Here is a 17,219-nt window from a genome sequence, read left to right as displayed (position 1 = left end):
TTGCAGTGGTGGAGGCAGTAATCCCCACTACAGAATCACGGGTAGTTGTTTTGTGTCTTTGAGATCGTTTTGAACCACATGTGGGTACAGTGAGAAAGTCTTGAGTTCCCCTTAAAGTGGTTTTATGTCAGTTGGGTATTACTTTAATCTTATCTTCAAGTATATTGGTCAATGTGGATGGTGTAATAACAATTCTTAATTACGCAAAGAGTTTAAACGAGCATTTTTGTAGGCAGAGTTGCAAAAAGTGCACTGGCCTGTGTACTGTGTGAGAAAGGAAGGGGAGGATGGCACATCGTGTTCTTTGTGTGTGTGTGTTTAAATGTTCTTCTCTTCTTTGTGTCCTCTTTTTGTTTTTCGTTTCAACTCCAAGTTTCAAGTGCGTAATGCAAGTAGAATTTCACAGTGTTCGCCATTATAACTGCAAACATTATGACAGTTCAGATACGCACTAAATTAGTTTATAAAATCTTTGTTATATTTCTCATACAACCCCCCCTCAAAAAAAAAAAATCCAAAACGTGAATTTTAGCTTTCACTTCCTTAAGTTTCATTTTTACTTAAGCGCTCCCTCTCTCTCTCTTTCTCGCTGCAGGCCACAGCAGCCTCTCCTACTCTGCTCATTGGTCGGAGCTCTTGTCAGTCACGCTCCTTGGCCAATAGGAAAACTGAGCGAGTGTGAGATGGCGGGGCATGATGCATGTTCAGGCATAACAACGTCCACGCAGATGTATTAAGAGCCAGAGTATTTCGCTTCCATTAGTAGACGAAACCAAAGGCGCGCTATTGTCGGGAAGGGATACAGGTATGTGGTTCCTTTTACGCTTCTTTTTATGTCCTAATTGCTGTCACGTTGCTTAAGACTTCCACCTCTGTGAAATAACTGTTAAACGCACGAGCGTACCGCTGGGTGCTTAAGCAAGACTTGAGATCTGAAACGCCTCGCGACAGCACAAAGTGTATCTAATTTTTCTGAGCGTGTATCTCATTTTTGTAAGCGTGTGTGGTTTGTATCGCATCGGAGGTGTTTTTTTAAAATAAATAAATAAATAAAAAACGTCCGTGTGCTTTTCCACTTAGCAGTCCTGTGCTGAGTCAATTCGTGCAAACGTTTCCAGACTTCCCAAGTGCGTAGTTCAACAAAGCAGGACTCATCATGGCTGTGGATGGATGCGGGCTCGTCTGCAAATATGTCCTCATCCTCTTCAACATAATCTTTGCGGTAAGTCGCGCTGTTTGTCTTTGTTTTTTTTTTTTTGCAGTAACGCATACATTTATGAGAAATGAGTAAAATATACATTTCTACCTTAATTAAAACATATTACCATAAACTACGTTTGTTGTAAGATAATGGGAGGGGGGGGGGGGGGGGGGGGGTGACTGACTGATGGGCTGTTAAGGTTGAGCCAAAAGGTTTCGTTTCCCAGGAATTCAAGCTCGGGTTTGCCTTTATTCAAACCTGGAGATTGATGACGGAATGCTGTAGCAACCGCAGGTTCTCCACCCTAAAACACGTAATTTGTTTGAACTGAGCCCGCCCGGGATTGCTGTTGTTTTCCCAGCTGTCCCTCACTCCTCCTGGCCTTTTTTCCCCCACTAAAAATGCCAACAAGCCACCTGTTTTGAAGTCCTACATAGTGTGAAACAAATTATGATCAATTAGCACCTTGAATTCAGGAACATCGGGTTATTTGAAGTCACCAAGAGAGGATGTGAAACTTTCAAACCAAGAATGCAGGTGAACATCCTTTTTTTTTTTTTTATTCTCTATTCTGCAGGTGGTGGGATTTGTCTTTTTGGGTCTTGGCATATGGCTGAGGTTCAGTGAAAACACCAGAGGGATCTTCCAAATAGATGCCCTCAACTCAAGTGCTTTTGTCATTGGTAGGTACACAAATATATATATATACATATATGTATGTATTGGGCATATTGCAATGTAGTCTCCTGGAAAAAAACAAAACAAATCATTATTCTAAATCTGCTTCTGGTTCACATTTTGTAACCAATGTATTTGCTTTCTCTCAACGCAGGTGTGACTGTACTGATAGTTCTCGGTGCAGTGATGCTGATTGTGGTTGCATTTGGAGACTACGGCGCTTGCAACGAGAAAAGATGTGCTTTACAAGTGGTGAGGTTTTTTACATCAAAATAATGTTCAGGTTGATTCATTTAAATGACGCAAAGCATGCAACTACATAAAACGGCTTATGTGGGAAACGAGCAGACTTTTCAGAATAAGCGTTTCATTATTACAAGTTCTTCCTCTTTCTTTCTTTCTTTCTTTCTTTCTTTTTTTTTGCTTTGATTTGGCCAGTAGCCAACTAACTAACGTCCTCTCACAGTACAAGTGCTCAGAACAGGCACCACTTACCGGAAGGAATGAATTACTGCTGCGTTCACTTTGCCCCCTCATGAAAAGGCTTTCAAAACATCCGATAGTTGAAGATTTATTGGTGCACTTGTACGTTTGATATATGTGGTAGTGATTCAAAGGTGATGGTTACTCAAGGTGGAGTGGGTTGCTGCACTGTGACGCATCCCAGCAGAGTGAAAGTTAAAGAACCAAGCACGAGCATGCGGTTTTTCTTTTTTAAACACAGAACGCATACCGGTCCCCCGTCTGTGAGATCATCTTCGTAAGATCCCAGATTTTTCTCCATTTAAAAGACGTTTCTGTTTGAATTATTAACAGGTCACATTAAGACACTGAGATATTTAATTTAATGAAATTTAAGAACCGAGCCTTGAGTTGAATTGTGGTTCTGACGGACAGATAAACAGACGGTTTCTTGCCCTTTTCCAAACATTTTACAAGGATGTTACTCGATGGTTCTGTGTAATAAACCATCTGCCACATCAGGTGTCTAAAGCAATGTAGCGGTTTGTATTTTGAGCTGACAGTTTCTGCTCATCCAGCCTCCCGACACGGTGACCATTGTCCCTTTTTTTAGATGCATTGTAAATTTGCATTGCAAAATCACACAAAAGAGCTACAAATGCAGAAGCGCACATAGGAGGACTGAGTGATTAGATAACATGTAACCCTTCTCAAATTATGACTCAGGACAAATAGTGTTACATCAACGGACCCATCACTGAGCTCCACCACTTTATAAAAGTGGGCTTTAGGAGTGTCGAGCATCTGTTTGTAATACTCTTAACGGCAACCGCCTATAATATTTGTGTTGATAGTTCTGCTCCTGAAAGTTTCCCATTGGATTGTCTTCTCCAGCGTTAGCTCGTAGCCGAATCTTTATGTGCGTGTTGGAAAGTGAAAGGCCTTCCTGAACTGTTACATCGTTTAAAAGGCAGAAAGTTGAGGACAGCTTGTATGCCGCAGTGAACTGCGAAGACATCAGCTGTCTTTTCTTCGACTTAACAAGACAAAGTCTTCATTTTAGAGTGAAATCCACGTGTTATTCATTGTTTTTAAGGGTGGTAGAAGTTATTTATTGGATCATTTGAGTGTGTTTTCCCATGTTGATGCAGTGCTGTCTTTCATCTATCTCAGTTTTGATGCATCTACTGGGAGAAAATGGAGGAACAAGTTGAACTATTGGTTCACTTCTCGTGTTGTTGTGTTGCTGAATTAATAACCTACTTCATTTTATCTCTTCCGGTCCCTTCAGTTCTCCGTCCTTTTGACCTTTCTGGCTATGGCTGAAATTGCTGTTGGAGTACTTGCTTATTCCAGCAGGGATGAGGTAGGCAAATGGAAAAAGTTTGCAATCGCCTGAAAATATGTAAGAACCCCAATATTTCTAAACCACGATATTGTGCTTTGATTTTCCTTATTAAGGTGGGACGGAACTTGGGGGAGTTCTACGCTAGCTTGTACACTCTGTATGTGGCCAGTGGAGACCCAGCCATTGCCGTCACTCTCACTTTCATCCACAACGCGGTAAGCAGCAGCTAATTCTTTCCCTTCCCTTATGATAAAAAGCACTATTCAACTTCTTGTTTTAAAAGTATTCAGCCAACTGTATATGATGTTGACATTTTCCCAGGTTTTTATTTCAAAATGTCCATCTTCATGTGAGATTTAACAGACTCGTAGCTGTAAATAGACAGAACCACTTTGAGCAGTGAAACGAGCTTAGGACCTCACCTCGTTTGGCAGAATTTGTTGTTATTCAAAGGGCATGTTAGTCTCTCTGTATTTGCTCATTTACAAAAGCAGCTAATAAGTTGATAATGAGCTAAATACTTTGTGGCTGCAGCCTGAGTTTAGCAGAAGCTAGCCCACTATTTTGGACAGACTCGTCACGACAATGTTGTCAAGAAATAGAAGGTGACGTCAGGATATGAAAAAAAAAAGTGTCAATTTTTTTTAAGTGTAGTTTTAAACAATTCTGTCAGTCTTTATTTTTTACAGTTTTACTTATGTACTTACTCAATGAATGTTGAACACTATTTTATAGAGACAGTGTAAATTGTCAGATATTAGGATTGTTACCCATCAGTTGAAATGTCACCCCCCACCTCCCTCCTTCTGCCCTGCAGATCCACTGCTGTGGAGTGACTGGGGTTTCTCTGATAGAGATAGTCAAGCAGACCTGTCCCAAGCCAGATGGGTTCATGGAGAGCATCGTTATGCCAGTAAGTTGGTGCCAAGAAATACAGCAGTTTTAATTATGCTGGTTGCATTAATATCTGGCTCGGTCCCAGTTTCCACCCTGAGGTCTAATGACTTATCCTTCATAGACATAAATAACATCAGCGTGGGCTTGAAATGGAATAAAAAGAGGAACTGAACACAGATGTTAAAGACACGATAAGATAGACCTTTATTTGTCCCACAAGGGGAAATTCCAAAAGGTACAACGGCAGAAGTGTAAAGAAAATATTAGTGTGTGTATATATATATATATATATATATATATATTTTTTTTTTTTCACATGTGTACAATTGTGTAAAGTGCACAGTGAATTTGAGATATTGCAGTTTCTGTGTGAACTGTCACTGGGAGCAGTGTTCATTGTAGAGTCTGACAGCTGCTCTCCGTCACACGCTTTGAGTGAAGCGGCCTGATACCAAAAGAGCTCTGCAGTCCAGTGAGTGTGTTTCGGAGGGAATGAGAGTTGCTGTGCATGATTAATAACAGCTTGGCTGTCATCCTCTCCCCCAACACCAGGTTCAAAAGGGCATCTCAGGACAGAGCGGGCCATTCTGGTGCCGCCTCTTCCTGTCAGTTGCTGCAATGCTGCTCCCCCTAGCAGACCACACCATAGAAAATGGCTTGATGCCATAACAGCAGTAAAGGTCTTCAGGAGTGCCCCCTGCACTCCAAAATACCTCGTGGGCAAGTAGAGTCTGCTCTGCCCCTTTTTATAATGTGCAGTGGCGTTTAAAGTCCGGTCCAGTTGTTCAGATGAACACCCAGGTGCTCGTAAGATGTCCCCATCTCAATGTCCCTTCGCTGGATGTTCAGGGGTGGCTCTGTGGTTTCCCTGCATTGATCTGGTGGTGGTGTAGTGGGTGCTGGCTCCATTTCCTGTGTCTCGGTCACCTCAGTCATACTGGTATGCAGAATCAAACTGGGGACCAAAAAGTCCTCAAAAATAAGTATTCTGTCTTATCATTGGCAAAAATAAAGCCAAGAGACGAGTGAAGGCAAAAATGATCTTCGAGAGATAGCAAAATGCAAACAGGATGCGTTTATTTAGCAAACCACAAAAAAACAGGCCAAACATGCAGTGACATTGACGGAGCAGCCCTCTCTGGGCTTCACTTTCTATTTACCAACAGGGCTCCTCCGAATCTCCGCCGTTGTTTTTCATGTTCCTTTAATCTCCATTTTAACACAATTTCAGAATCTATCTGTATTTCTCCATCCTTCTTGCATTTTTTGAAAAGGCATGAGTGTGAGTGTCCATCCCTCTGGGTATGCCCAACCCAGCGTCTTCATATTTCCTAATGACTGTCTTCTTGGCTGAACTTTGCTCAAATGACCTCAACCCACGAGCTGGAGGGGTTACTCTCATTAGAGGCCATCTGGACAGATAACACTCATTAATAGAGGGCATGCATACATAGCGCACAGCTGATAAAAAAGTTAAACATTAAAAGGAATATAACTGTAGTAGTCTGTAGGGCTCCATTCTCTACAGTGGTTCTGCTGGCACTAGTCCAAAACTTCCTGGAATAGGTGATAGCCCAATCTCATGTCCTCGAGTTTGTCCCTCAGTAGTACTGACCTGCTGGTGTTGAAAGCACTGGAGAAATAAAAAAACATGATCCTCACAGTGCTCCCAGATTAAATGGAGTTTGCTGAAGGAGAAAGATGGAGTTGTCCACTCAGATTCCAGGCAGGTACGCAAACTGCAGCGAGCTGGGCAAGGGTGAGCGTGTCCAGGGATGTCATGAGGAGCGATGTTAGTGCCACATGCCTGTAGCAGCTCAGGTCCTTGAGATGTCGTAGGCACAGGAACCACACAGGATGTTTTCCACAGGCACTGCAAATGATGCCATCAGGACTTGCAACCTTCTGTGATCGTGCTTTTGGCTTTTGAATATTTCACTGACAGCAGAACAGTTTGTCAAAGGCTTATGCCACTGACCATTTAGGGAGCCAAAACTTTCACTTTTTACCACCTGTTATTTTCCAACAGTAAAAGATTAGTGAAAATGTCCTCTTTGATTAGATGCCTTTAGAAATATGAAACGATTTTTTTCAGGCCATTTAACATTCAGATTTTGCCATCATGTCTGAGCAAATCTGCAGTTGATCGGACTTTCACATAGAGTCCATAACCAAGTCGAAAAGTCTTCTCTAGAGCCTAAATGATTCATGATATTAAGACGGTTTGGAGTGCTCTTCAAAGTCCCTGAGAATGGATACTGAGTTTTTGTTTGAATGGGATGGTTTTGACTCCTATTTAATCTATTTTTTATTTTATTTTATTTTTTTGAGTATGCTGGTTTAATGTAGGATGATTTGTCTCATTCTGCTAAAGGAAAGGCTAAGAAATGCAGTTGTGTGGCTGCTCACAGTTTCCTCTGTCTTCCTACAGAATTGTCCTGGGACCATCGCAAATGTCTTCGACCGCAGGGCACCGCTGGTGATGGGCATCTTCATCGCGACTGGAGCTCTTTTGGTAGGCAAATGCTGCACATGTGTTAACTGGACACAATCAATTATGTTTTGTTCAACAATTAAGGAATCAACCAAGTAAATGTATTTTTCTAAACCAGTAGGAATAAATGCAGCTTGCTGCCGTTTTGGATTTGGATTGAAATGTTGGAAAAAAACAACAAAGAACACAATCATGACGTGGAACAAAAAAACAAAATAGTGGGAAATATTGCACCAATTTACTGCCAGTTGCCCGCCACAGAGTTGTACTTGCTAGCCATTCTTAATTCAAAATACAATGATTATTTTCAAGTGTGGTATAAAATAATCTGTTTTCTAAACAGAATGTCTTATACCGGCAGCACACTTTGAAGGAAAATATCCACCTTAAAATACCCAAAACAGTTAAACCAACACCCTCTTCAGTTATTGGGACTGTTAGGTTGCCACTTAGTTTCTCATTCCCAACAGAAAAGCTCGACAGGTTTTGATAGGGTTTTCGTTCTTATTAACGAAGTCTCACCTTAAACAGAAAGAACCACACAAGAGATCAATATAAAGTTCAGCTGTTGCAAAAGGGGAGAACCGTCGCTGCTTCAGCCACAGGTGTGTATGTGTCTAAGCGACCAACAACCATCTCCGACTCCCTCTTTGCAGCAGCCTGGTTTTATTCAGAGATAAGAAAAGGGGAGGAGCTTTACAAAACAAAAGGTTGCATAGAAAGTTCAGAGCGTGTGACTCTGTCTAATGTTTTTGTATGGAGACACATCTGCCAATTTAGAGTGTGAGACCTTTAATAATAATCATACAAAGAGATGCATCTATAAAGTAGTTTGAATCAGGCATTGTGCGTTTGTAGGTTGAACTCTGTTGAACTCTGTTGACCTCTGGAAGACTCCGTCCTGAGGCATCTCCCTTTGTTCATACGCACCCTCATTTCCTCATCACATGATTGGAACTAATGCAGTATATGATCCATATGTGTCACATAGGATATTTATGGTATAGCACATGAGTGCAATTAAAGCACAGGAATGTAATTGTAACACAGGGTATATCATGAGATAACAACTAAAAACTCTAACAGGTTTATTTTAAATGTTGGTGTAAAATAATCTGTTGGTACAAATTCACTGAAATGGTAACAAACGAGGAAGTGAGATTGTTATTGTCTGTTCATAAGCTCAAGTTTGCACATAGCTCTTATTTTATAAGTTGATGATCATGTTCTAATCACTTTGCTCCCCCGTGTTTCTTAATTGAAACTCTTCCCCTTGCCTCTCTCTTCATTTCCCTTTTCTCTTGTTCTCCCATTCATTACTTCCCAAAGATCATTGCTCTGATATGCAGCGCAACCCTCAGTTCAAAGATTCGTCAGTCCGCCTCATCTCCTCAGTACATTATCCTGACTCACAGCACTCCTGTTGTGGCTACCCCTCAGCCATCTCCGTATGACTTTGCCTCCACATCCTACCCCGACCAGGACCCGGTCGTCTTCACGTCCCTCTCTTTGGCCAACATTCCTGTGGCTCAGGCTTAGTGTTTTCTTGTCAGTTTTCATGCACACTGTTGTGCTGTTTTTTTTGTTTTTTTTTTAAATTTATTTCACAATGCTCTGGCACACTGAATCATCTGCTTCTTAGCATGATCACAGCTAAGTGTCCTCAGCACCCTTTAAAGAAAAAAAATCCACCCGAAAGTACCCATAACAGTTAAAACAACACCGTTGCCAGTTATTGGAACTCTTATTTTTCTTATTCCCACACAGAAGCATGACAAATGCTGTGTTTTTCCAAGCTTAGCGGCAGTGGGTGAATAGGACAGAAGGCTCTCTTAATCAAAAGGCTTCTTTTTGAGCCAATTTATTTCTTTTTTCCCAACAGTTGTTTTATTAAAAGTCCAACTATTCCCCTTCATAAGGTGGAAATGGATTTTTGCTTTGCCACAAGTCTCGGTGGCCAAGCAAGATATTGTTCACCGTACTGACCTGATTTCTTTCCCAACAAGTCACTTTAGTCTTTTGTTTTACATCGGCAGCTGTTATGGGGTTGGATTTTTTCTTTAAATGTCTAGTTATTACTCACCAATCATGCAGCATTTTTCACTTTTACATGTGCTTTTCAAGTGGGTTGTGTTGGGTTGGATCGCTGGTGCAGGGAAATGTGGCTTCTTTCGTGTCATTCTTTAGCTGGTTTGAATCTTGTGGCAATGAGGATGATGATGCAGGTTGTCCTCTGCCCATCTTTGTCCTGTCCCCACTCTTTACGCCCCTTCCTCCTTCTGTGTCTGCATGACAGATTACTGCCCTGGTCTGCGCCACTATCCTCCTGAAACAGCTCAAGAGAGTCCAGCAGGGGATCACGACATACTATTCGACTGTGTACTAAGAGGATTGGGGTTTTCAACGGTTATCCTCCTCTCCATCAACAAAGACCGTCACTGGAGACTCAACCAGGAATCCAATATTTACAGATTTTCCTATGTGGTCATTTAGTATCTATATCCCCAAAACATCACAACTTGAAAATAGGATTGTTTGGAAGGTTTCCAAAATATTTAGGTACTGTAATCTTAAAATGTGAAGGCATCTGTTTGATGTCAAATTCAGCTAATAAGATTATGTGAGCCTTTTTTTGTTGTTACAATTAGATTTTCACGTCCGTTCAACACTTCAAGTTAATGTGGGTCCTGAACTCAATGAGAGCAGCTTTTGAAAATGTTTAAGATGTTCCGTACATTTCTGTACTGAGAGAGCTGTCAACAGGGATCATATTAATCATGCAAATCCATGCATCAGGTCAAATTATAAAAAGGGATACCTTGAATTTCAGTGCCTTGTTTTATCTTTACTCTGCTTATGACATCATGATGGTTAGCTTCAGTTTTTTTTTTTTTTTTTTTTTTTTTAAATACTTTTTTTTTAAAGGGTACAGTGTTTTATTTTTTTTTTTAAATTGTGTTTTTTGTGGAAATTGCATTCCATTTATTTTCCTTTATGTCTGAGTGGCTTGAGGGCCACAGCACTGGCCATAAAAGTCCAAATTACCTTGAGTGTCATGTTTTGAAGAAGCAGGTTGTGTTTTAGACCGCTTAATTGATTGCATTAACACATTAACAGTAGTTTGGAGCTGTGCACTATTAAGTGTTTACTTACTGTAAAGGCTGCCTTGATACAAAGGGAAAAAAACAAAATAAAACTTAATTCCATGAGAATTTGTGATGCTGTCAGATTTCTTTGCTTTCTAAACTAAACAGCTTAATGCCTTAAATTGCTTGTTTTTCCTTTTCTGTACTCCAGGCTGTTGTATTGCACTGTAGTGTTCAGTTCACAAAATTAGAAATAAATACACCATCGTGGAGGAAACTTGTTTATAAAATGAGAGCCAAGTTGCAGCTGCGTGAAAGTGTCTTTATTTCATTGCTTGCATGTCGCTGTTGGGACCTGTGGGGAAAGGACAATAAAGCAGTGTTATGGAAGGAAAATGCTATAAAACCCACATTTACGGTCTAATATTTATATATATATATATTTGCTATATTGTGGACTTTCTGCCAATGTGTTGAAGCAGTTTGAAATGGGACTTTATAATATAAACAAGAAGTGTGACTTCAGTGTCATCTGTGCAACTCGAAAGTGCTCAATGAAATGCATTTGAATTAATTTCTAAAACTAGCCAATCAGGTGACAAGTACAGAGCACAAGGCCAGGATTGGGGGATCCATGTCAATGATCTGAATGGGAGGACTGTGGTATGACGGTTGATGCCAGACAGTAACCCGCCCTCCCTCGGTACAGATGCGACAAAACATCCTGTGAGCAACAGTTGTGTGGCAGGAAATGCCTTGTTGATGAGAGAATTCAGAAAACGGCCCAAATGGTTTCAATGACTCAGAGGACACCGACTGATGTGACCAGAAAAGCGATTCAGAATTCACTGAAGTTGGATGGGCTACATGGTACAAGACAACACAACAATGAAGTTACCATGAACACAAGATTGCCAAAACTATACCACTGAAGACTAGGCACATTTAGTGAAGCTTAAACTGGCATTATTGATGCCCCCAGACAGGCCAGGGTGAGGATGCTTGATAATAGTGTGGGGAAGAAGTTTTCTCCTCATTACTGATCCTCTTAAATACAACTGTGCTTTTGTCAACTATCAGGATCCTGCCTTGCTACACCACACTAATCCTCCACTAGCAGCATGAATGTACAGACATTGTGGGATACATTTATGTCAAGAAAAACAAGACTGCCAAAAGACTGAATAGCATGTTGTAGCATTTCTCTCATAAATAATGTTAACAGGCCCTGAAGCTCTTCCTGAGAGCAAAGGGAGGCTTCACTCAGTACAGTGTTCCTAATTAAGTGCTCTGTGAGAGTTTTCTGTTGAATGTCACTACATTTGAAAAAAAATAAAACCAGCCACCTTAGACTCCCATACCACTATTACGCTTGCTTTTTATTCATTTTTATTTTTACAATCTTACCTTTAATGCAGCCTATGCTACAGCTCCCATCAGCAGCTGAGCATGTTTCCGTCAGGCATAAAAAGTAGATCTGAGTGGGGCAAATAACAGGAAAACATTCAAACTATTTATAGTTATCCTATTCCACACTAAGTTTGAACTTAACTGCAGCCCATTCTTAGACAGCAGCAGTGGTAAACCTGGGTGTGTTTTAAGTGGGAGGCACCTCTGGGTCTTGCAGGAGAGAGTATCCTCTGTGAGCTGTGTGGGTTGAACTTTCCAGGGGAAGAGAGGGGAAGCTGGTGATTTTAATCCTCCGGATGTGGTGAGTGTCTGGGGAAGGAAGCAGCTGCGAAAAGCCCTGGCTGGAACAACTGAACACCAAAAAAGACTTTACAACAGAAAAGCTCTGAAGAATTAATACAACAATCATTTTCCAGTTTAGGATTTGGACACCGCATGTCCTCTAATGATCACGGTACCTGTTAGGATTCAACTGCAGGAGCCATGTTTTATTTGAGTAGAGAAGACTTTAGTAGATTATTGGTTAAGCCCAGTAATAGGAGACCAATTCAACTGTAATTTTGCCGATGGTTGCAAACATTTAATGTGAATATATAGTAAGCAACCAGTAAATGGAAATTAATTGACACAACCTTAAGATTCCTGCAAATCTATGAATATAATGCTACACTGACCAAAAAAAAAAAAAAAAAGAAAAGTTCCTACTATCAGATTTTAGCTCAAACAAAAAACAAAGCATAGCCCAAACACCACACCGGCAAGAAACAACAGGAAGTCCATTCATTGTAGTTATAGCAACAACCAATAATGAAAAAAAAAATATATATATATTTTCCAGACAAAAAGAGATGAATCTAGTCTACTTTACTTTCACCCCATTATCCACATATAAACATACCTATCATATAAAAGGATCCAGCTGACATACGGAGCTAGAGTGTAAGCCAGGCAGGAGTGAACCACCAGCACCAGGTTGGGTGCTAAGGGGGCCAGCAGGCTCAGCTCCACATAAACCAGTTTACCCTGCAGGAGGCTAAGAGGCAAGTGAGCCTCAGAGTAGTAGTTGGCGAAGGACCCATCTGCAAGAGCATAAAAACAAAAAGAAAAGCTCAGCTGATTCCACAGGATGTAGACAGCAAGAGACTATAATGCCAAGACACTTAGCAAGAATAGAAATGATGTGACATTTAAAGAGGGGAAAAAAGCACCTGTTGCAATTCTAAATAGCACAGAGATAGCAGCTGGTTTGAGCTGGATGGAGGGCTGAGATTGCTGGTCCATCATGTGGAACCTCACTTCACCAGGAGTATCTGGGGAGGAACTACATCCCACCATAAACCTGCAGACCGACACAAGCAATGTGCGCATGATTAGCAGAGTGGACCTCAGGAACACGTTTACCAGCACAAAGGATGCAGGGATCATGATAAAAGTGAAGAAAGCATGTCATTTAACATATCTAATGTTTTTATGGTATACTGATCATTATTGCACATCTCACAGGCTTATAAGAGGGGCAAACTGTGCTAGTCAGCACAACCTACTTTGCTTTAGTTGACTCAACAAAAACTAAACTACATGTAAGAAAAATGGTCATCAGGATAGTGGCTTCAACTTTCTTTGTTGTTCCAGGTTTTCATGCATCACGAAATGAGAAAAGTACAATCAGCTTTATCAACATGAAATAAAAAGCTCAGAACAGTGGGAGATATTCAAAGACACTCCAATGATAAATATGGTTTAAACAATTCCTATGTTCTCCAGCTGAAAGCTGATCACAGATCACTAGAAGAGAGAGTTGTCTGAACAGACGTAGCACTAGATTATTTGCAATGCAAATTTTTCCCTGCAAAGACAACAAGCATGTCGTCAAATAGTGACATGTGACCCACTGAAATAGAGCCGATGTCCTCTCCGAATTGAAAAGCACCTGTAAACAGCAATGACATACCTCACAGGAGAGTTCTTGTGTGCCGAACTGCCGTCTTTGTGTGGCTGCATACCTTGGACTTCCAAAAGATGAACCATCGTCTGACCAAACATCTAACAGAAGATGTGTCAGAAGTGATTACACAAAGCACCAATGTGATGCATGTCTCTATAGTTTGTAATGGAAAATTCATTCTTATATGCATTGTATTGAGTGTTACTGTGTATAACCTGCAAATGACCGAGCTGCAAGGTACCACCCTGCCCTGTTTTCTTAAATTCCTCTTTACAATGGTGGGCTTGTTATAATGAGATAGCTGCACTTTAGGGGGGACAGTGTTAGGCTGGTATTTAAGACTGTCTGGGTAACCTCAACTGATGGTTGGGGAGGAAAGTTAGAAGAACAATCAACTATACCCAAAGACAGATGACGTGATGAGCGGTCAATATAACTGTGTTTTTGCTTCAGTGGTCAGAGCAACTCTGTATTCTGTACTGTGTTGTTCTCTCTTGCAAGATATTATTATTAAAGCCTCTTATCTCCTCAGAAGAAAATAACTGACTCTGTGCGTTACTAAATTTCCACCACAACTAAATATAGTCAGTAAGTGAAGTCAGTTAGATCTAAATAAAAAGTTTAAGTGTCTACATTTTATAGTATTTGCATTCATAAAATTAGAAACTAACAGTTCAGATTTGTATTATCAAAACTAGATAAGTAGAAAAGTCAGGAAACCTTTCATTATTGTTAAATATCCACATTTTCCTTTGTATTTTGTATGCAGATGGGTAGTCAATTAAATATTAATTTCTGGAGAGATGTTCTGTGATTGTCCAGAATCCACTGTAAGAAACTGCATTTATTAAGGGATGTAAAGATGAACAAACTGACAATGAAATTAGACTGAACTGGGATGGACTCATTTCTATTGTACATGATGATGCATTTAGAAATGTGTCTTACCCGTTTGTTAACTCCACAACCATCCAGGGGCACAATGTAGATGTCAAGGTCTGAGGCCAGCCTCTGCAGCACACAGGACACATTACTGTCCTCAGAGGAAAGAGCAGGACGAACCACTGTGGGCTCCACCACAGAGTTGGGCACAGCAAAGACAAAATACTGCCCTACAGCGCCATCTGTTGGCACAGAGACACAAAAAGTGTAAGAAATTATCCCAAACTACTGGGTATATGCTTCTAGTTTAAAGATATGTACAATTCCCTCCAATTATCGAATTAAAATGGTCTGTTTTCAAGACAAGTAGTGATGACTTATGATTAGCGAGAGACTCGCCTTTCATCTTGTATGAGCAGCACCCCAAAGGATTTCTGCAGTCAATGTCTGAATCAGGTCCAAGGCCACAGGGTGGGGCGTTGTATGGATTGGCCTTGAGATTATCTGAGAGCACAGAGTGAATAAAGGGAGGAGAACTCGCTATGCAGGTGCAGGGAGTTAATTCAGTCAAACTCAGTGCTCTATGAATGTCTCCCTGCAGCCCAAATCCGATGCCTTAACTTTCGCCTGTAAGTGCCAGAACTTTTTTTGTCCACTGAGACATGAAACACTAACTTTTCAATCAGGAAAATAAATAAATAAAATAAAAATTAGAAAAATTTAAATGAAACATTTTGAAAATAAGACATTTTAATATTTTCAAGCACAAATGCAACTATTTACCTCTCATTTTATTATCCAGCTTCTCCTTAGCTGGATTTCCACTGTACTGTCCAAAATATGGGCTGTGTTGCCAATATGGATGTTGCTGAGTCATATAGTAGGAATAGAGACTTTGAAAGGGATTGAGAGGTAACAAAGGGGTACTGGGATACTGTGCCTCAGAAGAACGAGAAAACCACTGCTTTCTTCCAAAGTCATAGTTTGAGGGATGCAGGTTTTCAGATTGGGTAGATCCTTTGTCAGAGGCTTTACTGTCTGGTTTACGTAGCTCCTGGTTGTATTTGGCCACTTGAGGCTGGTAGAAGTAATAATAATAGTAAGGATGCAACAGTCCAGTTTGAAAATCATGCATAGATTTTGTAGGTGGAGTAGTGGTTTGATGTTTGAGATGGGATGGTTGGTGAACTGTAGAGGAAGACGAAGGAAGCAGAGGATTTAGATTTTTTGATGAAGTTGGAGAAGGATGATCGTTTGCTCCATGCAGTGCGTCCGATCTGTAATACATGAGCTTGTTGTAGTATGGGTGGTAGTAGTACTGGTACGGATTAGGATTATAGATGAATCCTAGAGTGGAGCGTGGGGCTTGTATAATAGGGGGAACTGCAACGGGATCTGGTCTGTGAAGGTAGCTTTGTGCGACTGGAACCGGCACAGCAGGAGTCACAGATGCAGAATGTGTCTTATTGTCATCCTGCATCAACTTGGCACGGGACAAAGTATCAACAGGTTTAACACTTTTTGGCTCATTTCTGCCTGGATTCATGCCATGTCTGTCATGTCCTGGAAGTACTGGTGAATGACTGCATCTGACAAAGGATAGATTTGCAATTTTAGTCAAACCCGGATGTAAAAGACCCAATCTTTTAACCTCACCTCGAGCAAACTGTGGAAAAGAATAGAAATAGTGGTATGGAGGGCAAGGTGCATACAGTGCAAAAACTTTGTTGGGAAATTTAGTATTTGGTGGAGTGTAAGGATAGACGGCAGTTTTAGGTGGCGAAATCTCATCTGATGCATCTTTGCTTGAACTCTCAGTCTGTTGGACGTTCAAATTAAAAAAAGGAGACTGACTGTGAGAGAAAGCGGAGGACAGTAATCCAGAACCCCCTGGACCAGGATGGGGGTTTTGAGGAGTGCCAGGAAGGGGGATTTTGGGGTGATGGTAGTAGTGGTAATATGGACTGAAATCATGGCTGGGAGCCTGGGAATGAGGAGCTTCAACCTCAGCTGGAAAGTTTGTGGTTGCAGCACTGTGCTTCTCAGAGACATCTGAGACAGGAGCTTCTTGATTTTGCTTTTCATCTGAAAATGCCAGATTTGAACCCCCCGAGCGTTCATAAGGATTCCAGATGGGATTCTTTTGGAAGTTGTGGTCCTGATAGTTTGGCTGGGAACTCACAGGGGGATGAGATTGTAAACTAAATGTAATGCCAGGAGTCAAAGACGGTAGTGTAGGCAGGTTATATGACTTGCGTCCTTTAGGAGGAGAAAGGAAATTGTGGTGATATGTAGGGTGGGGGTAGTAAGGTGGAGCCAGGTAGAAAGGTGGGATCCACGGTAAGGGCCCAAAAGGACCTAGCATGGGTTTCATTGCCCTTCTGATAAGATTAGGAGGACTGTCAGTCAGAGGTAGATGGGTAGCTGGGAGTCCCTCGATGGATGAGACAGGACAGGCCAATGTGAGGATCTTTGGTCCCATTTGTAGATGCAAAGTGTATTTTCCATCCTGACAAAAATGCCAAAACATGTCATGGCGTGTTATACAAACAGAACACATTTAAAGTCTGTTTCAAAATTCAGAGCATTTAATGTTCACCTTCACTGTGATGCCACAAGAAATAAACGGGACAGCAATTACGATCTCTGCGTCTCGTTTGGCCCAAGTAAAGCCACACTGCTCAGCCAGCAGCGATAATTCAATCCATTCTCCTCTCACTGCAGTGGAAGAATAAAAAAAAAAAAAAAAAGAGAAAACTACAAACATTTGATTTAAATGGATGGAAAAAAACAAAAGTGTTATATATTCGAGAGCT

The 17,219-nt window shown here is 41.0% G+C and overlaps 2 protein-coding genes across 5 annotated transcripts; one reads left to right on the top strand and one right to left on the bottom strand.

The window, feature by feature from the left end:
- The first annotated feature begins 703 nt into the window (after window positions 1-703).
- On the top strand, window positions 704-10,443 carry LOC140273647 (CD9 antigen). Of its 3 annotated transcripts, none has more exons than XM_072369272.1 (10): window positions 704-805; window positions 1,081-1,222; window positions 1,779-1,884; window positions 2,034-2,131; window positions 3,633-3,707; window positions 3,803-3,904; window positions 4,507-4,602; window positions 7,018-7,101; window positions 8,410-8,628; window positions 9,377-9,412. In XM_072369272.1, exons 2-9 carry the CDS (start codon window positions 1,157-1,159, stop codon window positions 8,617-8,619), a joined length of 837 nt encoding a protein of 278 aa, XP_072225373.1. In that variant the 5' UTR covers window positions 704-805; window positions 1,081-1,156; the 3' UTR covers window positions 8,620-8,628; window positions 9,377-9,412. The 3 variants fall into 3 exon arrangements, with proteins under 3 accessions (XP_072225373.1, XP_072225375.1, XP_072225374.1); XM_072369273.1 differs by having other exon boundaries at window positions 708-805; window positions 1,084-1,222; XM_072369274.1 differs by lacking the exon at window positions 8,410-8,628 and having other exon boundaries at window positions 706-805; window positions 9,377-10,443.
- A 31-nt stretch (window positions 10,444-10,474) lies between these two features.
- Window positions 10,475-16,657, bottom strand: LOC140273644 (zona pellucida sperm-binding protein 1-like). Of its 2 annotated transcripts, XM_072369269.1 has the most exons (8): window positions 15,187-16,657; window positions 14,470-14,907; window positions 13,528-13,619; window positions 12,785-12,915; window positions 12,475-12,655; window positions 11,779-11,926; window positions 11,574-11,643; window positions 10,475-10,521 (listed from the first exon to the last, which is right to left on the bottom strand). In XM_072369269.1, the coding sequence occupies exons 3-8, from the start codon at window positions 13,617-13,619 to the stop codon at window positions 10,490-10,492; spliced, it is 654 nt and encodes a 217-aa protein (XP_072225370.1). In that variant the 5' UTR covers window positions 14,470-14,907; window positions 15,187-16,657; the 3' UTR covers window positions 10,475-10,489. The 2 variants fall into 2 exon arrangements, with proteins under 2 accessions (XP_072225370.1, XP_072225369.1); XM_072369268.1 differs by lacking the exons at window positions 10,475-10,521; window positions 11,574-11,643; window positions 11,779-11,926; ... (1 more) ...; window positions 12,785-12,915; window positions 13,528-13,619 and having other exon boundaries at window positions 14,475-14,907.
- Window positions 16,658-17,219: the final 562 nt, after the last annotated feature.

Source organism: Leuresthes tenuis, unplaced genomic scaffold (assembly GCF_036924035.1).
Source record: "Leuresthes tenuis unplaced genomic scaffold, fLeuTen1.0.hap1 SCAF_17, whole genome shotgun sequence".
NCBI classification, from domain to species: domain Eukaryota; kingdom Metazoa; phylum Chordata; class Actinopteri; order Atheriniformes; family Atherinopsidae; genus Leuresthes; species Leuresthes tenuis.
This window is presented reverse-complemented; position numbering and strand designations above follow the sequence as displayed.